The sequence below is a fragment of the Leptidea sinapis genome, chromosome 1 (genome assembly GCF_905404315.1).
Source record: "Leptidea sinapis chromosome 1, ilLepSina1.1, whole genome shotgun sequence".
In the NCBI taxonomy this organism is placed as follows: Eukaryota; Metazoa; Arthropoda; class Insecta; order Lepidoptera; family Pieridae; genus Leptidea; species Leptidea sinapis.
The window spans coordinates 33,751,237-33,772,338 of record NC_066265.1 but is presented as its reverse complement, the minus strand read 5'-3'; the positions used below and the strand labels follow the sequence as shown (position 1 = coordinate 33,772,338).

General features: G+C 33.9%; 2 protein-coding genes across 3 annotated transcripts in view; one reads left to right on the top strand and one right to left on the bottom strand.

The window, feature by feature from the left end:
* The window catches only part of LOC126966280 (TRPL translocation defect protein 14), a 34,456-nt gene extending 17,303 nt beyond the window's left edge, over positions 1–17,153 (top strand). The window contains exons 5-9 of the mRNA XM_050810273.1: positions 3,074–3,202; positions 7,663–7,799; positions 12,394–12,938; positions 13,045–13,235; positions 15,966–17,153. Of these exons, the coding sequence (XP_050666230.1) occupies positions 3,074–3,202; positions 7,663–7,799; positions 12,394–12,938; positions 13,045–13,235; positions 15,966–16,279 (1,316 nt within the window). The 3' untranslated portion in view covers positions 16,280–17,153. The remainder of the gene's footprint in view (positions 1–3,073; positions 3,203–7,662; positions 7,800–12,393; positions 12,939–13,044; positions 13,236–15,965) is intronic.
* Positions 17,138–20,670, bottom strand: LOC126966391 (zinc finger CCCH domain-containing protein 8). Of its 2 annotated transcripts, XM_050810403.1 has the most exons (5): positions 20,655–20,670; positions 20,216–20,471; positions 19,972–20,131; positions 18,032–18,181; positions 17,138–17,364 (listed from the first exon to the last, which is right to left on the bottom strand). In XM_050810403.1, the coding sequence occupies exons 2-5, from the start codon at positions 20,281–20,283 to the stop codon at positions 17,140–17,142; spliced, it is 603 nt and encodes a 200-aa protein (XP_050666360.1). In that variant the 5' UTR covers positions 20,284–20,471; positions 20,655–20,670; the 3' UTR covers positions 17,138–17,139. The 2 variants fall into 2 exon arrangements, with proteins under 2 accessions (XP_050666360.1, XP_050666351.1); XM_050810394.1 differs by lacking the exon at positions 20,655–20,670 and having other exon boundaries at positions 20,216–20,570.
* Positions 20,671–21,102: the final 432 nt, after the last annotated feature.

Below are 21,102 nucleotides of genomic sequence, written 5' to 3'. Positions count from 1 at the left end.
CCCTAAGCAGTTTTCGCGGTCAATACGTGTCGAGTGTCACGTTGTTATTTGTTTCCGCGATCTTTTTAAAAATGCCAGCGTATTGCGTGGTTTACGGCTATTTGAACTCGGCTCCATCAAAACTCAAGTTTTCGTTTTTTAAACTATAAAGTAGTATAGTATATAAGAATCATTTATTGTTCTATTATTATTATAATTAGTAGGTATTATCGTGAACATAATTCACAATTTACACTAAGATGGCGGCTGTAATATTTATTATCATTTTTTATTAGTGTGGTTTAATGGTTTTCTAGGATGTTTTATTATATTTATTTATTTTGGACAAAAATACTTACCTACATGTGTTTTGTCATGGTTTTCGTGAATGTTGAAACAAATACCAGCTAGTGCTGCCAAAATGAAAATTCAAGATGGCGGCTGCAAAATATTATCAAGTTTATCGTCAAGCGTGTCGATTCTATGGTTTTCGAGGGTTCTGAAATAGATAGTGCTGTCAAAATGTAAATACTTGGAGCTACATGAAATTATCAACTTGTTTATCATGGGTGTTGTTTTTATGATTCCGTGTTGTGTGTGAAGTGTTAAAGCCGATAATTCTGAAATTAAAAGAAACGAAGGCTGAAATAAAATTGTGTGTTCACCGACACTCCCGAAAATCTCAAAAATGATATCCATATTGAGTTTATTGAAAATGTCACATCCCCCATCTTGGATCTTGCAATGGGTGTCATATTTGTAATTCCACTCCTGAAAATCTCGACAATTTTACCCAATTTGATTTTATTGTAAAAGTCACATCCGCCATCTCGGATCTCAAAATAGATGTCATATTCGTTATTGACACTCACGAAAACAATAATTGCCCCGTCTGGACATGTTCGTGGGTGGGATGACTGCAGGGAAGAGTTTCTTAAGACTGTGGTAGAAGTGAAACTTCGACGGATAAAGTTTTAAAACACATATTTCAAAGCTTCCCGTTAATACTTCAAATAAAATATTTCACCGAAAATTAAAAAAAAAAACATTCCAAAAAAAAGATTTCCAAGAAAAACATTCAATAAAAATATGTTGTTTAAAAACATTACATAACAGTCATCATGTAGACAATAATATTGCATTATACACTGTATAGCTATCATATTATACACTATACATAAAAATCTTAAGCTTTTTACTTTTTTACGCTTTGCAATGCCCCATATGGAACTTCGTTCCAAAACTCCTTTTTTAAAGTCGTTTAGAAAAATAACCTGACAACCCTATTTATTCAATGGAGTGTACGCACATACATATAGGTAAGTATTTTATCAACAAGGCTTAGTTTCCGTACTGATACATATGTCTACTGTGACTATGATGTCTGCTACTCTTCATCTTCTATCCTATAATTTAAATGACTCTTACCTGCTAGATAACTCTGTATTATATACATTGTGAAAACCAAAAGGTGTCTTTATTCGATACGTAAGTAGCAAGTAGCCTATCAGGAACTTTACTTAGACATTGTGAAACAACCCCTTAAACTTTTTTATTTATCTCTGAATAATTCTTTGAGATTTTTGATGCTCAGTTTAACAATTCTGCTGTGACATTTATCCATTACACGAACGGAAAAAACGAAATAATTATTGTAATGATTAATTTCGGAGTTAACAAAAAACATATTGAATTTTGATATGAAGTTTTATTTGTTCGTTACAAACGAGCCGGATCGCTCTTATAATGGGAAAAGTGTATTTATATGTTTGATGTAATAAATAATTATATTAATATAATCTCGTTAGTGTTAAGGTTACGACTTCCAATCCCCGAGTTGTTAAGTATTACTATGTTATAACTATTGGCCGCTACACGTGAATATCATTAGCAACAAAGAAACTGCCATGACACATTGTCCGCGTTCATTTCTTATAACAAATAACACATTAATAATAAAAGATGGATATACAGACAGGGTGTAATCCTTAAGACCAGCCAATTATTCCGTAACTATTACAGATATCAAAAAACTTTAAACTGATATCGAAAGTGTGTTACCTAATCAGTAAAATAACATCAATAACTTTTTTTAAATCAAACGAGAAGTATCCAAAGTTTTGATGTTAATAACTCGCTGCAGATACATTTAGTATAAGATTAGTAGAACAAAGCGTGCACGAGAGAAGAACATCTGTAACGCAGATACAGCGACATAGAAAAGGGAATCGAATCTATTGGTACTGTAACACGTTCTGATTGATTGAGTCGTACAGAGTCAGCCACGCTTGGAGTTAGTGCCTCAGTATTTTGAATATCAAAGTAGCCAAGGGGCAGCCACTAGGTAACGGACACAGTGACAATTACGTATTATATCTGGTGTATTATGTCAGGTGCTCTATTCGCTAGTACATATATTGTTAGTCATTATTACTATTATTATTAGAGTATTGGTTAGTAGCGCTATCTCACTTTTATAGACCTTAATTATAACGCCATTCAGGGCATAGTTTTCATTATACACACCAGAAAAAAAATCGGAAAAAATTTTTTTATGCTTGAAAATAACAAAATAATTACATATTTCAAATGTTCATGTCTTTATTTTGTGGATATTGAGTCCTGAACAACATTTAAAATACAAGTTCTTAGGTAAATCAATGTAGGCCTGTCTGTAACGTGGAGGAAGTAGAGCGGAGGTAGGGGGAGGGCGGGGGAGGGGGGTGTATTATAATATGTAGGAGCGCACAATTCATTAACAGTCACTGCTATTTTCATGGGATTTTTTTCCATAAATGTGTTTAGCAATGGTAACTGGTAAACTAATTTATTTTTTATCTTAAATTAACGGTTTTTTCGTTTAAACTATAATATGCATATTTCATACAAATATTAAATTTGGTGGCAGTTTTTCGCAAATAAAAAAATTATTATTATTAATATATATATATTGTATATTGTAATTAATATTGTGATATTGTGATGTATTAATATATATATATTAAATCAAAAAACAATATATGAACACGAACCTACGAAGTCCAAAGTCGCCGAGATGACATCTGAAATAAAACCTCTCTGTCGTTTGTTACAGCCAACAAGTTCCAGGAGAATTTGTTGAAGACTATGATTCAAATCGAGAATACGTTCTTCGAGCTGGGCAAGACTTGCCAAAGAAACTGCCTCATCATATGCGACCGGGGCGCCATGGACGCTAGTGCATGTAAGTATATCAGAGCATAAACAGTGTGATGTTTAAGGTTTGAAAAAAAAGAAGGGCCCCTTAAGACTAGAACACTGACAATTTATGGATAAGACACAAGGGTTATTATTGTATTTGTTGGATGCAAGTACTAATTATTATAACAGTAATCACGACCATCGTGTTCAAACAATGAATTCGGGCTCTTAAGTTTGATGCATCCAATATACGATAATTTATATTTATATAGTTTATCCTTTTTTTAATTTTAAACGTCTTCAAAAATAAGGAGGTTCTTAATTCGATTGGTATGTTTTTTTATGTATGTACACCGATAACGCTGAGATTTATGAACCGATTTACGTAATTCTTTGATGCGGAATAGTTGCCATTTGGTCCCACAAAAATTTCATGTAGTTTGTCCCAATAGTTTTAATTTTATGAATATTTTTTATGAACATACATGTTTACTATGTAATTTTATTTTGTGTAAGGCTTTTTTAGGATATTCATTTAGGTTGATTATATATTAGCCTGTTTTCCGATAAGTGGGTCTATTCCACCTGTCATTCTGAGCTAACAAACGTTCTTCACGTTATTTCACTTTCTCACAAGAACGTGAAATTGAGTTTCGAACTACATTTTTTGGACTCGATTAATTTTTCCGTTTCCGTTTATTGAGATCTATATTGTTTAAGGCGCGCGGCATCTTTCGTAGGCCTACCCATAGCTACTTAAAAAAAAAAACTATTTAATGTATTATGACAATATAAAGCAACAAAAAATTATATTTAACCTTTGGTTATCGAGAAAAACCTACTGTAGTTTACAGGAAAACCTATAGCAGACACTAAACAGTAAAAAATAAAAAAAAACTACGTTTCGAAAAACCGACTTCAAAAACTAAAAAGTATAAAATAATTTAATGAAGATTTCATTTATTACACCTATAATATTTAATATATTATGTAAACTTAATATATTTAATATAAACTATTATTTGTATGTGCCATCTATTGATAGGTTTGAAGTCGGTGCCAAGCCCTAAATAAAATAAGTAATAATTTTATATACACGGTGTATCCTTTTAAAAATAAATTCTAAAGCCTTGTCTACACGCAGCTCCATAGCTTTCTTTCGTCGTCGTTCGTTATATTATTTAGTTTGATATTGGCTCTTCTCACAATATAAAGCCGATAGCATTAAAATATGATATTTTGTGTATAAGTCATATCTTTCCACGACGCGGACGATGCACGTCCCTTACTATCTTGCTATGTTGCCATCTCTATACTTTATAATTTGCGATGATTGTTAACAGTGTATGTAATCACTAAAGTGCACCGCGTGTTTAGTCAAATATTTGCATGTCGTTAAGCCGTATTTATTGGCTTACTGTACACTATATATAATGCTTGTATTGTGGATTATTATTACTTTTAGTGACTCTTGTGTACCAATATTTAATAGAACAATTTCAATAAATCATAATACATGGATTGGGCTTCTTATTTAGGGCTGTCTTGAAAAATGCAGTTTAGTTCTATTTCTTATATAAGATGATATAGAATAATATATACGATGTTGTCTGTTTTTATTTTTGACGTTGTTATTCAAAATATTAATAAGAGCTGTAATACCCTTTGATTTAAGTCGAAACGCTATCACTTCCTGAATTCTTCATCTAATTTAATGATTCTACTAAACCTTATGTTTTCCAAATTAAATAATTGATGTTATAGTAATAGTATAATCAACTTAACAACATTTTTTTAATATGCGCCATCAATTATCATTTTCCTCGATTCCAATAAAGCTTTGTTCGTCGATACTTGTACATAATGTTACCACTGTGTCGCTGGTAAACACGTTAAAACATTTGAATTGAACAGCGAAACAGCGTGTCTAAATAAAAGCGTTTATTTTTTATTATTGTTACAAGTCACGTGTTCTGTTTGTAAGGGCCAACAGCTGCCAAGACCGCGCCTCTGGCATTAAGTGTGACGTCGAAGCACTCTGTAGACGGTTCAATGATAATGGATTTTTTCTAATAATGTTCGTTGCCAACTTTCATCACTCACTCACGTGGACTTCCTTCATTATATCTAATTTAAAAACAAATTGGTTTTTAAGACTTTTTATCGTAGCTACTGAAACTGTCGAGTTGACGTTATTCAGAACTTTAATGATTGATGCTCGAATCAATTCATAAATATTGAATCTTATTTAAGTACAATAAGGCGCTTTAATTTGTTGTGACCACTAGCTCGAGGATTAGCTACTTATAAGTGACATGAAAGCCAAAGAACACACACAACCAGTAACAGCAACAGGCAGATGATCAAACGTATGTGCGTGTGTTGTGGACGGTGGTGGTGGTTCTGGCCACAGCAGTGACCATATTATAATGTTAGTCGTATCGTGTTACCTCCACATTAGGTTGCAGCATAATGTAAGCATCTACGATGGGCTCGACTCTCATCAGGTTAATATTAACAGCGGAATTGCAGACGGAACATGTTGACATTCTATAACCGCACTGACAATTACAGTAAAGTGATAAAATGGAGGTCTAACCTACATTAAGTTTATTTTCGCCCACAAACCTAACGGGGGTCTTTCTTGTAATCGAGTAGGTATATTGAAACATTATTTCAATATTCTTCTCTTATTGTATTTTGGTTTGAGATGATGGTCTTGTTACCAATGCTCTAAATAATAAAACAACACAGTTGTATAACCTCATGTCTTGCGCGGGACATGCCGACGCATGAATTGTGGAATCGTCTGACGGCTGTTGGATTTCCGAACGGATATCACGTAGCGACCTTCAAGTAGCAAACTCCCATCTCAAAGGCTGTCTACGCATATCCCTCTCAGAGTATTGCGAATCTCCATAAACAGCAGGTTTTTACTGGAGAGCCGCCTCGCCCGCTTAAGATTGCAAACTCGCGCTGCCCGTGGTGCAATAAAACATTCATGCGTAAGGGAACGTTTTGCAGCACATATCTTTCAAATGTCTTCATCCTTCTACGTAAAGGTTGTATACACCCGACATGTTGGAGCTACAATAAATGGGATCCACAGCTCCTGACTGCTGTAATCTAGCAATACCTTTACTTTTATTTGCTGGTAACGTCATTTGTATCGAATTGTTATGACGATAACGATAAGTATTAAAGTATTTAAAAAGCTGTTAAATTTAAAAGATGGATCCAGGTTAACTACACAAAATAATTTATAATTAATCTAATTTTTATCACTACAAATTAAAAGCAGTGTTATTGCCTTCTTTTCTTCTCCTTTCCGTAATTTCGTTTACTCACCTACAGTATGGAGACTGCAGGATTTCAAAGGAGATAAATAAAGAGTATGGACTTCCAAAAAAGAGTATTATTTATTTTATATTTTTAAAAAGCATGACAGACTTCTCAAAACAACTTGTGACATGACATTGACATAATAACATTAGTGGCTGCGTTCAGAATGTGGCTTTGGGGATACCAACATTTTAACAGTAAATAGTCGACTTTTTCGGTTATGATAATGGGTTTGTATAATATTACATGACGCAGTAGTATAGCAAACATTGTGGCAAAAAGAGTATTTAAGGATTCTCTATTAGTGTTATAGATTATAGAGTACGCCTCCATGATATTATAGATATCAATAATCTATTTTAGAGTACGGTTCGCAACCCTCGCTCTGAGCGATGTATCGAATGGGCGGTAGTATGTGACGTTCAATAATCCTTGTTTTTTTTTGTTTCAAGAGTTTTCGCCTCAATCTCATTATTTATTGCCCTGAATTAATTTTTCTCCTTTCTAGAAAATGTAACAATACGAACAAAACGTTCACCTGATCGTTACCTCGTCTATTACAAAGCAATGTGGCTCAGGACGAGCATACAGGTCACCTGATGGTAAGTGATCACCGCACACTATACTCGCTTGGTGTTACACCAGGTGAATCACAGGAGTATTGCCGACGTTATAAATGGATTGACGAACCCAAAATTCTGTGGGGCATCGCAATTGCAATCTTCACTTTGGTCTCAAGCTGTTATGTCTTACTAGCTACAGCGCCCTTCAAACTGAAACATAGTTGTGCTTGCACATTACTGCTTCACGGTAGAAGAAGGCGCCGCTGTGGTACACACTAGTCGGGTCCTGTGCGAAGCAGCCTCCTACTGGAGCCCCCTCTAGCAGCTTCCATCCATCCACCCACGAATTCCATCCTCAGATTTGAAATACATTATTTTTTTTATTTAGCTAGTGGGAATCTGGTAGAAAAAAGTTCCTTTCAAATGAGTAAGTAAACATTCGAATCGGTTGATTGACAGGTCATCGGTAACAATCATAAAAAATGATCACGACTGTTGTCAATTGTGACCTTTCGTGGTGTCGGTTAAATAACAACATATTGGTCTGATTTTTAGCTGTTTATCAAATAAAATATTTGATGGGAAGTGTTTGTTGCAGTTATTTCGAAGGAAAAATGGGAGGCGATGCTGAACAACAACAATTGGAATAGTGTGGAGCTGAGAGACAACAGGTATAACCATATCGTTCACATGGTCTCCGCGGCCAACGGCGCTGAAGACTTCTACTCTACCGAGGTGAGTTTATAGGAGATAGAGAGTGACGTACCGGATTTACCGCACCCACAAGATCTAGGTTGGACGAGGGCAGCGCAGGACCGATCGTCATGGAGGCCTTGCTCCAGCAGTGGACATCTTCCAGCTGAAATGATGATGATGAAAGAGCGAGTCCTCAACAATAACCAATAGTTATATATCAGCGTATCGAAATCTAGAATTACTAAATGTGTTTCTTTGAAATAATTAAAGAACTCAAAAAGTATCATTGTTAATTACATTCTACTATCACTTCGGATTTTTTAGCAGAGTGGAGCATTGTTGTATTTAAATTAATAGCGCCGTAGCTGATGAAACTACTGGCCAAATGAGACCTAACATGTTACGTCTGTCTGTGTGAAGAGCGTTATTGTGATGAATCAAGGTTCAATACATAATCCTGTGTGCATTGCATTGTCATGGGCAGGGCGGACCTTAACGTGAAAGTCCTATCTTCGACACATTTTCTCATATAACAGTATGCACAATATTTTAGCATGATATCTCTAATTGAAATGATGTACAATAAATATTAGATACAATGTCGGTTGTTATTGTACACAGCACTACAATGTTTAATGTTTAATATGGGTACATAATTAGTTTGTTGATCACCTTAACTTTTGAACACCGCGTTGAAACACTCGTGTAGGTTCTAGAATTTAGATGATTCGTAGAGAGAGAAGGACATAAAATGTTGTAGCGGAACTTCGAAGCGCGAGAAGTATTTCCTTAATAAATGCAAAATATATAACTCAGTCGCTGTATCTTTTATTTCGTTGAGATTGGGGATTATGAGATGTTTGTCGTATATTTTATATTGCAGTCTTATCGCGCTGACATTATATAGAAGTAATAATCATACACATATATCTATAAATGTAACATAATAGTAATATTGCCACACTTTTAGACATTATCTTGCCTCAATCTAGGCATAGCCTCTACTATGGATGCAAGTCAACGACATTTTTCATCATCCATAAATCGGAAACAGACATCCGTATTCATCATACAAATGCAGCCAACCGAGCGGGATTTGAACCCGGAACTTCTAGCTTGGTCTAGCTCAGTGGACAGGATCGAACCACTGGTCTATATGGGTCATATCATTAAAGTATTTCGTTACAATGATAATGATACCGAAGCGTGAGACGCTTGATATATAATTGTATACAAAGACTGTAAAATGATAACCATTGTTTCAGTCGTCGTATCGTGTTTCCGCTGGTGAACACAATATCGTTTCGCAAATATGCAACTGTGATTGCAAACGTTTCCATACAGCGCACAATGTATACATACCTAAGTATAATATTATCATTTCAATATATCGCAGCGAGCAATAATTGCTGGTAATATTTCATTATGTATATTATCACTAGGACACTGGACGTAATATGTTCGTACGTGCCCCGCAGCGCTATAAACTACATTCGTAACACCATAACCTTTGATGTAAAACATGCCTTATGTAACTTTATCAATTAATTACGAATTTATTGATTTTCAATGAGCCAAGTTATTAACAATGTGTAACTGGAATTTATATATTTTCATCCCAATCAAAAAAAAAATTATATACACGCTGTTTTGTTACTAGTTTGAATAAATTAACCGAAGTGAAATAAATATTTGTTTGTCGTGATTATTTAATACATTTTGCGAATGTTGCGTATGAAGCCCACGAAACAAAATATATTGTATGAGATTCATTTTTTATATAAGAAATATCATTACCGTGTTAATATACATAATATCACATTGTTTTGAACATTATAGAAAATATCTTCGTAGCAGCAGCTAAGTGTCTGTCACCTGGCAACCATACATAGGCTGCACTAAAAGTATCGGGAATGGAATATTTGCACTGTTCCTGTCATTCCTGTGATAATAATTATTCATTTAATAGCTGGATCAACGTACTATGATGATGGATTTCCCAACTTCTCTTCTGCTATCAAACACGTGTCTTTACGTGTTGGGCTGGCTATTTTTGAGCTTTATTCATGGAACATTTTCCGTCAAGCATCGCATTTTAGAGCCATCCAAATACATTAGTACACTAGTTAATAGTACATAATAATATCAGCCAAATCGTGAAAAAACAAGCGGCACGGCCGTACTATCCTTTTCTCGAAGCAGTTCAGGTTATTTTCGAGTGACCTATAACTTCGTTGTGGGTAAAATTATAAGCATGATTGATATAAGCCTATTTTCAGTAACCAAGCAATCATAGTATAAAGGTTGTATATTTTAAATTTCATTCTATTTGAATCAGTACTTTAAAGCTAGCAAGCCAAAAAAGAACAACTGTCATGTCAAAGTGAAAATCAGGGTATTTGAATTTCACATTTGCAAAAACGTGAAATTCTATTTACTAGCTGTTTTATGTCGTGTACTGTGTGTTTTTTGAAACATTGGCTTATTTATTACTATATCTTTTCCCAACGACGTTGAGTTGAGTTTGTGCTCCTTCGTTCAAAAAACTGTACAGTTTGCGAAAGGACGGTGTGTTGTGTTAATACGTCTTATTTTGTGCTGTGATTGTGGAGTCGAATCTGAACTATTGCAGCAAAAATGCCGATCGTGCGTGTGGCAGAGAGCAAGTGGCAGCAAAAAATTCAATTGTTGCAGATGGTACTCTTGGGGACCCTGATCTTCCGTCACGAGCAAAAACCAGCCATTACAATCGCAGACGCAACATACTTATACACTGAGAAGAGTTCCAATTATTTGCTTCAAACTATGGCCGACTTGATTCTTTTTGCTTGTGGCACCTATCAAATAAAGCAGGCGCGTTCATATGTCGGTGAACATTTCAGGTTTCACGGTATTTACACATTAGAAGTGAGCCGTGACCAAATACCTGGATTACAGGGAATAAATCCAATGCTGCTTCGGGCAAATATAAAGTCTCGCCACTCTTCAGGAAAAACATACTTTGCTTTTATTGTAACTGAAGTAGGTAATCATGGCAGAGAAGCAATAATAAGTTATTATTGCAACTGCATTGTAGGGCTGAGAACTGTGGGGTGTTGCTCCCATGTGATGAGTATCATCTGGTACCTGGGCTATGCTCGCCATGAGGGAGTTTCGCGACCAGCTAACTTCTTGGATGACGTTATTTTAAGAGTGTAGTTGATTGAAAAGGCGCCACTATCCATACGTTTCTATACTACATGTAGATAAGATATGTCTCAATAAAGACCATTTAATGAAAAGTTGTTTTTGTTATTCAAAATATGCAAGTAGTATATTATGTAGTAGTAGTAGACTGCCTGGTGGGAGTTCTAAAGTATCCTAACATGAGAACATGAGAAAATTGTGGTTTTACACAAAGAAGACCGCTGTTGCTAGTTGAGCAGTAGGTAGCATTTAACAGACTTCAAAAAAGGTTTTTTTTATGGAATAGGAGGAAAAACGAGCGTACGGGTCACCTGGTGTTAAGTGATCACCGCCGCTCACATTCTCTTGCAACACCAGAGGAATCACAAGAGCGTTGCCGGCCTTTAAGGAAGGTGTACGCGCGTTTTTTGAAGGTACCCATGTCGTATCGTCCCGGAAACACCGCACAAGGAAGCATCTCAATTTGACGCGTATATATATATATTTTGGTTCAATTATGTTTCTTGCTTTTATCTGACCGTTTATTTATACATATACATATGTATGTACGTGTGTATATAAGAATGATTTTGTTTCAATTATTTGTATAGGTATTGATCTCTAAAAGTCAAGCAAACGGGGTCGTAACATAACCCCAAAACTTCTAAAAAAACAAACTTAACTTATGACTCCCAACTTTATAAAAAAAAAGAAAATTAATACAACATATTCTTATACAATGATCTATTAAATGTAAATATTTCATGTTTAAACACGACTTTTTTTTGGTGTACGAGACTTCCACTGAAACCTGCCATTCACCTTTATAATACAATTAGATTTTAGTGTGCGACCTCTTGCCGCACGGACGTACCTAGAAATCTTACCTATAAATTTGCAATTTTGGTTGTGTATTTAGATTACTAGTAGTTTTTTTCCAAGCCACTCATTCTGATCGTCACTTGTGTCGAATATTTCAGATAAAGATACGCCCTTAACAATATAATATAATAATATATATTTACTGTTTTTATGCGGCGATGGCCAAGTAAATATACTTATTTAAACATAAAATATTTTTAATATTGATAATAATATGGTCACTATAAGGTGTTGTTAGGTTATCTCATTACATAATAACTACAACTAAAGACAGAGGCACTCTTAAATAAGTTTGTATTACATGGATCTTACAAGATTTTACGTTTTTTGTTGGCATGAGATAACTCTACCCTATATAGAGTACCGTCATTCGAGACAGCGAAACAATTTTATCAATGATTGATCAAAACAATTACGTCATTTGGAGATTTACTCATGATTTAGTATAATATTATTGTTTGATAAGGTTCACGTGAAAATGATATATGGCATAGCTCTCATATTGTATGACCTTGAATGATAGCGTGCTTTTATTGCAGTGCAATGCCGGAAGTGCATATTATATATTGATCGTTTTATGTTCCAGGAGCACGCCTGCCGCTCCGAGGGCGTGGAGCTAGCGCGGGAGTTGGACTACAACGCGGCGGCGGCCTGGGTCGGGCACCCGTACTTCGACGTGATCGACAACTCGACGGACTTCGACAAGAAGATGAACCGACTGATCGCCTGCGTCTGTCAGCGCATCGGACTCGACACCGGCGACAGACTCAACGTCAACGCCAAGAAGCGCAAGTTCCTCGTCAAGACGCCGCTCCCTGGCGAGACGGAGTTCCCGCCCTTCCAGGACTTCGACGTGGAGCACAACTACTTACAGAGCGACTTCCGCAAGGCTCAAGTGAGGCTGCGCAAGCGCGGCCAGAAGGGCCACTGGTCCTACATCCACACCATGAGGAAGTTCCACCCCAACGGCCAGTCCGTCGAGGTGCGGACGCAGCTCACGCACCGGGACTACCTGAACATGCTGCCGCAGAGGGACGAGGCACACTTCACGATATTCAAGAAGCGGCGCTGTTTCATATACAACAATCAGTACTACCAGTTGGATATGTACAGGCAGCCAACACATCCCAGGTGAATATATCACATTATATGACAGTTTACTGCAGCTCACTAATTAATGTTAAATGAGATATTCCAAGATTATTACAAGTGATTTCAGTTGATTTATTAATTTCAGATGTCGAGGACTTGTTCTCCTAGAGACCTACAGCGCTGCTTATGATCAAGATGCACTGCTGGCGTCGCTGCCAAAGTTCCTCACAATTGAAAAGGAGGTCACTGGAGATCCAGCGTATTCTATGTATAATTTGTCACTAAAAGAAGATTGGAAAACTTCAAAAAGGTACTACGCGGGCTCTGGTGGGAACGGTAAGTAATGCCACATTTATCAGTAAACATTTGGAAGAGCTTAGTTGAAGTTTGATATCAAATGTGGTACAATACCAGGCTAGAGGTTGGGTCACCCATTATAATAACGATACCGCTCTTATGGCAAACAGTACTGATAACTATATTATATTAGAAGAAAACAGCATTAAGATTTACATAATAATATGCTAAACAATAAAAAGATAAACAGCTGAAGCATACAAACTCAATGTCATATAAATATAAAACAGAATGTATGTGTGTACGTATGTTCGCCTAAAACTCGAGAACCGTTAGCGCGCAATTGAAATAAAACGTTTTACACACAATATACAGGGCGAATTGACATAATAATGTTAGTACCAGATTTTTGATATTTTTTTTTGGTCAAACAAAGCTAATGGAGACCAGCAAGTATAATATAAATATACAAAGATGTCAAGAGTGGTCGAGTGGAAGGGTTTGGGATGTTTAAACAGAGTAAATTAATATTTTCGTCAATACCTCCTAAATTAACAATAATTGCTGTTCCTTTTAAACATGCCATGAGTTTTAAAAGCCTATAGCGTGATTGAAGCCGCTACAGCAGCTGACCTTTCGAGATATAGCAGTGAATATGTAAAGATGTGCGAGGTGGGCTTAAATAATAAAGCAAGTAACAGCGACACTAAGTTGTATGTTTAGTTATACTTCTAATTGCAAACTATTTATGTAAAATAATAAACCAATTCCACAATTTTTTTTTGGGGTTTCAACCCTTATGTATTCGTCATGTCTGTCCGTCCGTCCGTATGTCACAGCCACTTTATATAATTTTGGGGGTTCCCCATTGTTAGAATAGAAACCCATAAATAGTACGTCATTAATCGTAAACTGCAATTTACCTTTCATGCAATCTACTCAAATATAAAACATATTATGTTACTTGCTGCCCTTGATGGATAAGTCCGACTCGCACTTGACCAATTTTTATAAATATATATGTGGTTTATATATATATATATATATATATTTAGGGTTTTAAATAGGTATTTGTACTTTGTAACTAAAAAATTGATATCAAACTCGTACTAAACTTTTCGAAATCAAACCCCATTCATACATCTATTCTCACACAGAGTTATGTTCCAATGTGTTGAATTTGAATTAGTTAAGTTAGTCCACATAAAAGACATCCAAAAATAAGTAGCTACTTATTTTGATCTTATTCGAACAGATCACATTCAATGAACAAAATGTAATATTGTTTAGTAGATAACATGACTGGCTATCAAACAACTGATTCTGTAAATAATTGGATACATCTTGAAGAATAGCCCTGTATGCAAATATGAGTTTAAAATTGAAATAAGTAGAGTTGAGAATCTATAGAAACAAATTGATGTACTATGTTAATTTATCTGTTTGCAATTTTTAGGATACGCATATATTGATATCAATAATATATAAAATAGTGTTGTTATCAGTTACACACAACTGCTTAGTATTTCGTTAAAGACATTCTTGTTGTTGCATGCCTTCAGAGTCATCAAACAAAAGGTTCTTTATATAGTATTTGTGTATTTACATATTTGGGCATTTTAAAAATCTCTTTTTTTATTAATTGCATGTGTAATATGTATTATATATACTTCGCGATTTATAAATCACATAAATCAATGACAAAATTATTGGCCCCTTATTATGTGTCAACATTATTGTGGGAAATTATCGGAACATAATATTAAAAATTATGACCTACACAATGTGATCCAAGTTTTAAATGTGAGATACATACATAACCAGCTGGGTGTGCTGCATTCCTCCACATTGCTGTTTCCATGGAACTTTCTTCCTGATAGAACCAAGCTGTGGAATAAGCATGTGCGTTGTTTCCAGGACTATGGGACATTAATTAATAAATTTTAATTGTAAAGAAGAAAATTACTGAGTTACTCCGTCCGTTGTTCTCAGGTCTAAGAATTTTTTTTAAATGGTTGGTGTAATATTTTGATGATCAATAAGTGATTTTAAAATAAATCCTATTTTTCAAAAATAAAATATGATTTTTTTTAGTTACGTAACCACCAGTTCCAAACAAATGAAAAATGAGAATACAAATGTTTGTGTGGTAAAGGTTACTATAACATAATATATATAACTTAAATGGCTTCTTAATTATATTTATCACAGACTGGGATGGACTGAACATGCTAAGGCTATTTAATAATAAATTTTATTGTACAATATTATATATATTCTAATGAAATGTTAATAAAGAAAAGCCCGCTAAGTTTCTTGTGCTCATTCTTCTCAAGTCTGAGGCATACTATTTCAAATGTGTGGTGGTTGCTGTTGGATATGTGATTTTAAATCCTATTTTAAATAAACATATTTGAAATGATTACAATTTTCTCTAATATTTTAGCTTTCCCTAACCTATGCCATAATATAATAATAATATGACATTAATGTGGGTCCATAATTTTGTCAATATATACACATGTATGTATTTTATAGGTGTCAGTAATAAAATGCTAGACAGTGTCGTAATGTTAGTGAATGTTTGTGTCTTGTCTTAGATATGTTGCACAGTAGATGATATAAGAGTTTGTTTTATTTTATCAATGTTTAAAATGTTTGTTTATGTCTCTTAAAACTTAACAATCGATAATAATAAAGCCTTTGAATAGGGTTGTAGCTGTGAATGTCTGACTCAGATATATATTTATATGATTTTATTTTTCATAGGACACACTAAATGCCTGAATGGACACCAGGTGGAAAAACCCGACGAGCGGAATGGTGACAATGCTAGCTATCCCGAATACAAAATGATTCTCAACAATGGTGCAAAACACAATGGAATGGGAAAAATTACAGGACATGTGACAAACAAAGCAATTGGTAATGACAAAATGAATGGCCATCACAAGTTGAATGGTCACAGGGCAGTTCCTACTACAGACACAAATGGATTCCATAATTGTCTGGACAATGTCAAGAATACTAGTGGCATCAATATGCACACACCAAAGATAAAGAAAGTTGCACTAAAGACTTAGGTTCTAAACTACATTATATTATTATATCGAATATTTTTTGTCAGATGTACATACTTGTACTCTAACCGTTGAATCTATATTTAAAGCATTTGCCTAAGCTGTGTATCATTTAAATTGCCTTTAAAGAACTATTTTTGTAATAATTCCTCATAAATATGTAAGTGACAGTGTTATTTTTGTGCCTTGTTAAACATGCATATTTCATTGAAATAAATGATGTAAAATATGAAATGTTAATTAAATTGTACTTAAATTAGGACTTTTAATATATTTTATTAGATTATAGCAATGTGAAACATAGAACATCTTATTTATTTTATGTAAATTCAAACATAGTACATACTTATGTAGAAGTATAATTTAAAAAAATTGTAGTTACTTAGAATATCAGCACTAGTTGGTACTTTCGCTCAGAAATTTTCAACTATCTGGGAATGAAAATATGAATGTAAGTTGATTTTAAAATTGATGTTTCAAATTACAGTATTAAAATCTTATAAAATGAAAATTTTCACTGAATGTGAAATACGAAAGCAAGCAAGTTGCTGCAATTTCAACCCTAGCTGTGTTTATATAGAATTACCTTATCAGCACATGAATGTACCTCTAAAGACAACATATTCTTAGGAATATGTCCCGAATTATAGGATATATAGTCCCGAAGGATAGTGCTTTTAATGTTTTATTAAATTCTTAATGTCAACACATTTAAGCACTATCTTCAACCGCTCACTAAACATTATTTATTGCATTGGTTTCTTAAAAAACAGCAATTTATAAAAAAAATTAAAGATTTTTATTTCATGCATGATGAAATCTTGTGAATGAATTGATTGGAATATTTAAAATAAAACTCTGTTTTATTGTTTGGAAATTGTATTATTTATTTTTTGTTGTTTATACATCTTAATAACTTTTTGACTAGGCACAAGGCCTGTACTTAATCCCGGTCGTTTCTTCTTTTTCCTAATGCCACCTTCCCACACGGTGTCATCAGTCGGATTGATTTTATTATCTATTTCTACTTCAGGAGGAAGATTGTTCATAAGAGTTCCACTGCTTTCACAAACTACAGACTTGTATTTCTAAAAAAAAATATATTTATTAATAGGCAAACATAGCTTTAACTATGTTATTAAAATGTTAACATTTGGTATGTGATCACTAGAAACCGGATTATTTTGCATTTGCATATATTAGCCATCCTCAGAGTTAATTGCATATTTTCAGTAAAATCCAGATAAGATGCATATTATTGCTATATTTACAAATTTTTCGGCGCAGCAGCCCCGCGTCTTTGTTTTTGTATGATAATGAAATAATAAACAGAACTTTTGCCAGAAAATGCTAACATATCACCCAAGTTCAAATCCTGCCCACTTACCTCAATGGATGTGGAGCAATTATTTTCTACTTGTAAAAATATTTTGAATGATCAAAGACAATCTTACTACTGAACATTTGAAACAATACTAGTTTGTGTTTACAAAAATTTTCAATAATGTTACCCGTAATTGTCTATCAATGGATAGTTGTACTAATTGTATGCTGAGTTTGAAATGAAAAAATTAAACTGACTATTTTTTTTTTATTCCTAAAACTTCTTATTTAATGTTAATATTCTGTCAGTCTTTGTGCATGTTTCAAAGATTGTTCATTAGTATTTTAAGCTTTTTATGTTGCATATAATCCGGTATCTATTGATCACTAAATGTTGACTTTGTACTTAATTAATAAACTTAATACACGTACCTGTTTGTCAGCTTCTAGTTCTTCTGCAGACTTTTGTATGTCTGAATCATGGGCATACTTGCAATTGTGACCAAATCTACATCGGCCCTTTCGAAAATTCCAACATATTTTCTTACCATTGATCATTTGTGTTTCTTCTTTACCTGGAACCTTAACAGTCATGGCCTATGTACTTGACGATTATATGTTTAATCTGATACATTACTTTGCCAAATTTATTGTGTGGGGGGGCGTTTAATATCCTTTAAGTAGTTATTTCTTTTATTTACAACACACCACCAAAAATAGACCAAAACTGTTAATAATACTTTACTCTCTCAATAATATGAAGATAACACTTATTTATTATAATAATATGTTATATGGGATGCCTAAAAATTATTCTGTTTCCTCTCCAATTATCTGATTTCATATGGTAAGCTTTCACTATACCAATAAAAATAAGAAATCAGTTTACATACAGATAAGAATATCAATAAATAGTAATAGTAAATAAGCAGACTTATATATTTGGAAAACCTACTAAATATTTGAGCTCATGTACCTAATTATAATGATTGGATATTAATTTCTTCTCAATCTATTTATTGGATAATTTTGTACCTACATACATATCTATGTAACATACCTGTAAATTGTATTTGTGTTATTTCACACTTAAAAATATTTGAAATTGAATATTTTTATGAGGAAATCCTCATAAGGTTTTTCGCTACTGCATAGAAGAGACAATACAAAAAATAAATAGATAATAAATCTTCTGCCTTACGGGTCACATATCACTAAATAAGCACCTTTTTACAATTGGTGTAATGGACAGAGGATAGGATGGGAGAAAAGCAGAGGATATCAGGCTGTGGATGAAATAGTTACTCATTTAATCCTAGAATGTGCAGGAGTGGCAAACTAACGGGGTAAGCCTTAATAAATATGAGGTCATTGCGAGAAGTATGAGAACACACCAGGAATATTTTGAACTTGTGGAAGGAGTTGGCAGGTTGGAGTGACTGGCCAACATTGCAAAATTGATTTAAGTATGTGGATTGCAAAAACAGAAGCCCCTATATACAAAAATACCTTTAATAACAATTTTATATTGTTAATGGTGCAGTTTTTGTATTCTTTATACGATAGTTGTTAATAATTGAGGCTTCACTGTTGATAAAATCAAAATCTATTGTAATTCCAATTTTGGCTTTTTTATTTTAAATATTGACACACACAAATTATCTTACTCCAAACTGGCATAGCCACACATAAATACATACAAACATCCATGACTTGGACACATTCAGCCATATTCATTATAAATTGAACCTAGGTGAATGGATAAGGTCACTATACAAGGTGCTATAATATGGTTTGTCAATGCTATAGAACTATTTTATTGAATGTCATATCCATAAATCATTTGGAAGAAAAATGCCTCAGGCGTGAGAAGATTAACAATAAGATGAAAGCAGGTCAGCATCAAATCATACCTGCCCATTACATCAATAAAAATGTGCTACGGATTAGTCTTTTATATTTTAACTTTATTTACTGAGGATATACTCAAGAACTGTGAAATCCATATTTCATAAAGTTCAAATAAGTGCATAGTACTTTGGTAGCTCTTTGGAATAATTTATACATTCTTACATCATTAAAAAATGCTTCTGAATGGTCTTTTATTTTAACTTTGTACTGGGGAGATACTCAAAGGTAGAACCATGCAAACAATACTTAATAACCCTTAAGTGAGTACATATTAGTTGGTTAGCTCATTGGATCAATTATAAATTCTTACAACGCAAAACATGTATCATAAGGAAGTATTTTCAACAACAGACTGTAGGTACCTTTCAGAAGAAATATAAATAGTTCTATTTTTTTAAATAATTCTCTTGTTTTGGTAATACAAAGATTAAATAAATGAAAACTGGTTAGTCAACTTTTACCATTTTAACATGTTTTTCTAGTAAATCCGACTTGGCTTTTTCAGCTTGCACAAATGGGTTTTTAAAAACTGATGTGTGAAGACTGCTTTCATCTAATACTGGTTTTGGTAGTTTGAGCTTTTCAGTTTCTTTATTTATTTCGCCACTTTCAGTGTTTTTTCTGTAAAGTAATGGTCATGTTTTACACACTAAGCATAAATTTGCGTAGTAAAATACCATAATTTATTAGTTCTACAATACTAACATATTTTCTTCTCCATTTTCTGATCCTGATTCTTCTGAAGAAGATCCGTAACCCAGTAAAGCATTCATATTAATATTAAACACCTTATATCGATCGTTACAGCGTGTAAAGAGTAAACAATAATACTAGATAATCCTTACTCCTTAAATCCAGCCCATGTAATATCTAACTTTTATAACAATCCGGTGCTATTCTTTTAAAACCTCTGTCAGGAGTACCGTGATATTCAAATTTCATAAAGTATATATTATTTATCCTGAAATAAAAATAATAGCAAATGCCTTACGTATTAGTTTTACAACTTTTTTTAACTTATATTTTTAATTTATGAATAAGATTTATGCAAAGAGTATAATATATGGATTTATGTAATGCAATTTGACAATACGAAAGATTTCACTTTCAGACCTAATAGATAATACCACAGACTAGATAATACCTTAAAATATTGGACACACTTTGTATAGAAGTAGACGTAGTGTTTAAAGTCTTTTTGGTCTCCGCGTGCCTGTCAGATAGCAATAGCTTTGACAGGAGTTGAACACTGAAACGTCCGCGCAACTAGAGCGGCTTATTTCTTTAGACAGTCAAACGTCCAGGCAACCAGAGTGGCCAAGTCAACCTGCGTATCTATTTTGTGTTATGAGTGAATTAGCTTGTCAAATACGGATATACGAAATAATGTCCGGACGGTAATAAAAATATTTTTTTGCCTTCGACAATGTGACATACTATCGAATATGTTCGAACCCGAAGCCTGTGAACGCTGGAGTACCCCAAGCCTCGCCTAGTATCGGAATACTGGGTCTCGAAATCTCGAGCGATTGCCAGAAAGGTGGCCATCTGGAGGGCAAAGCCAAATTGGGGTCGAAGAAGCTCGGCATCAT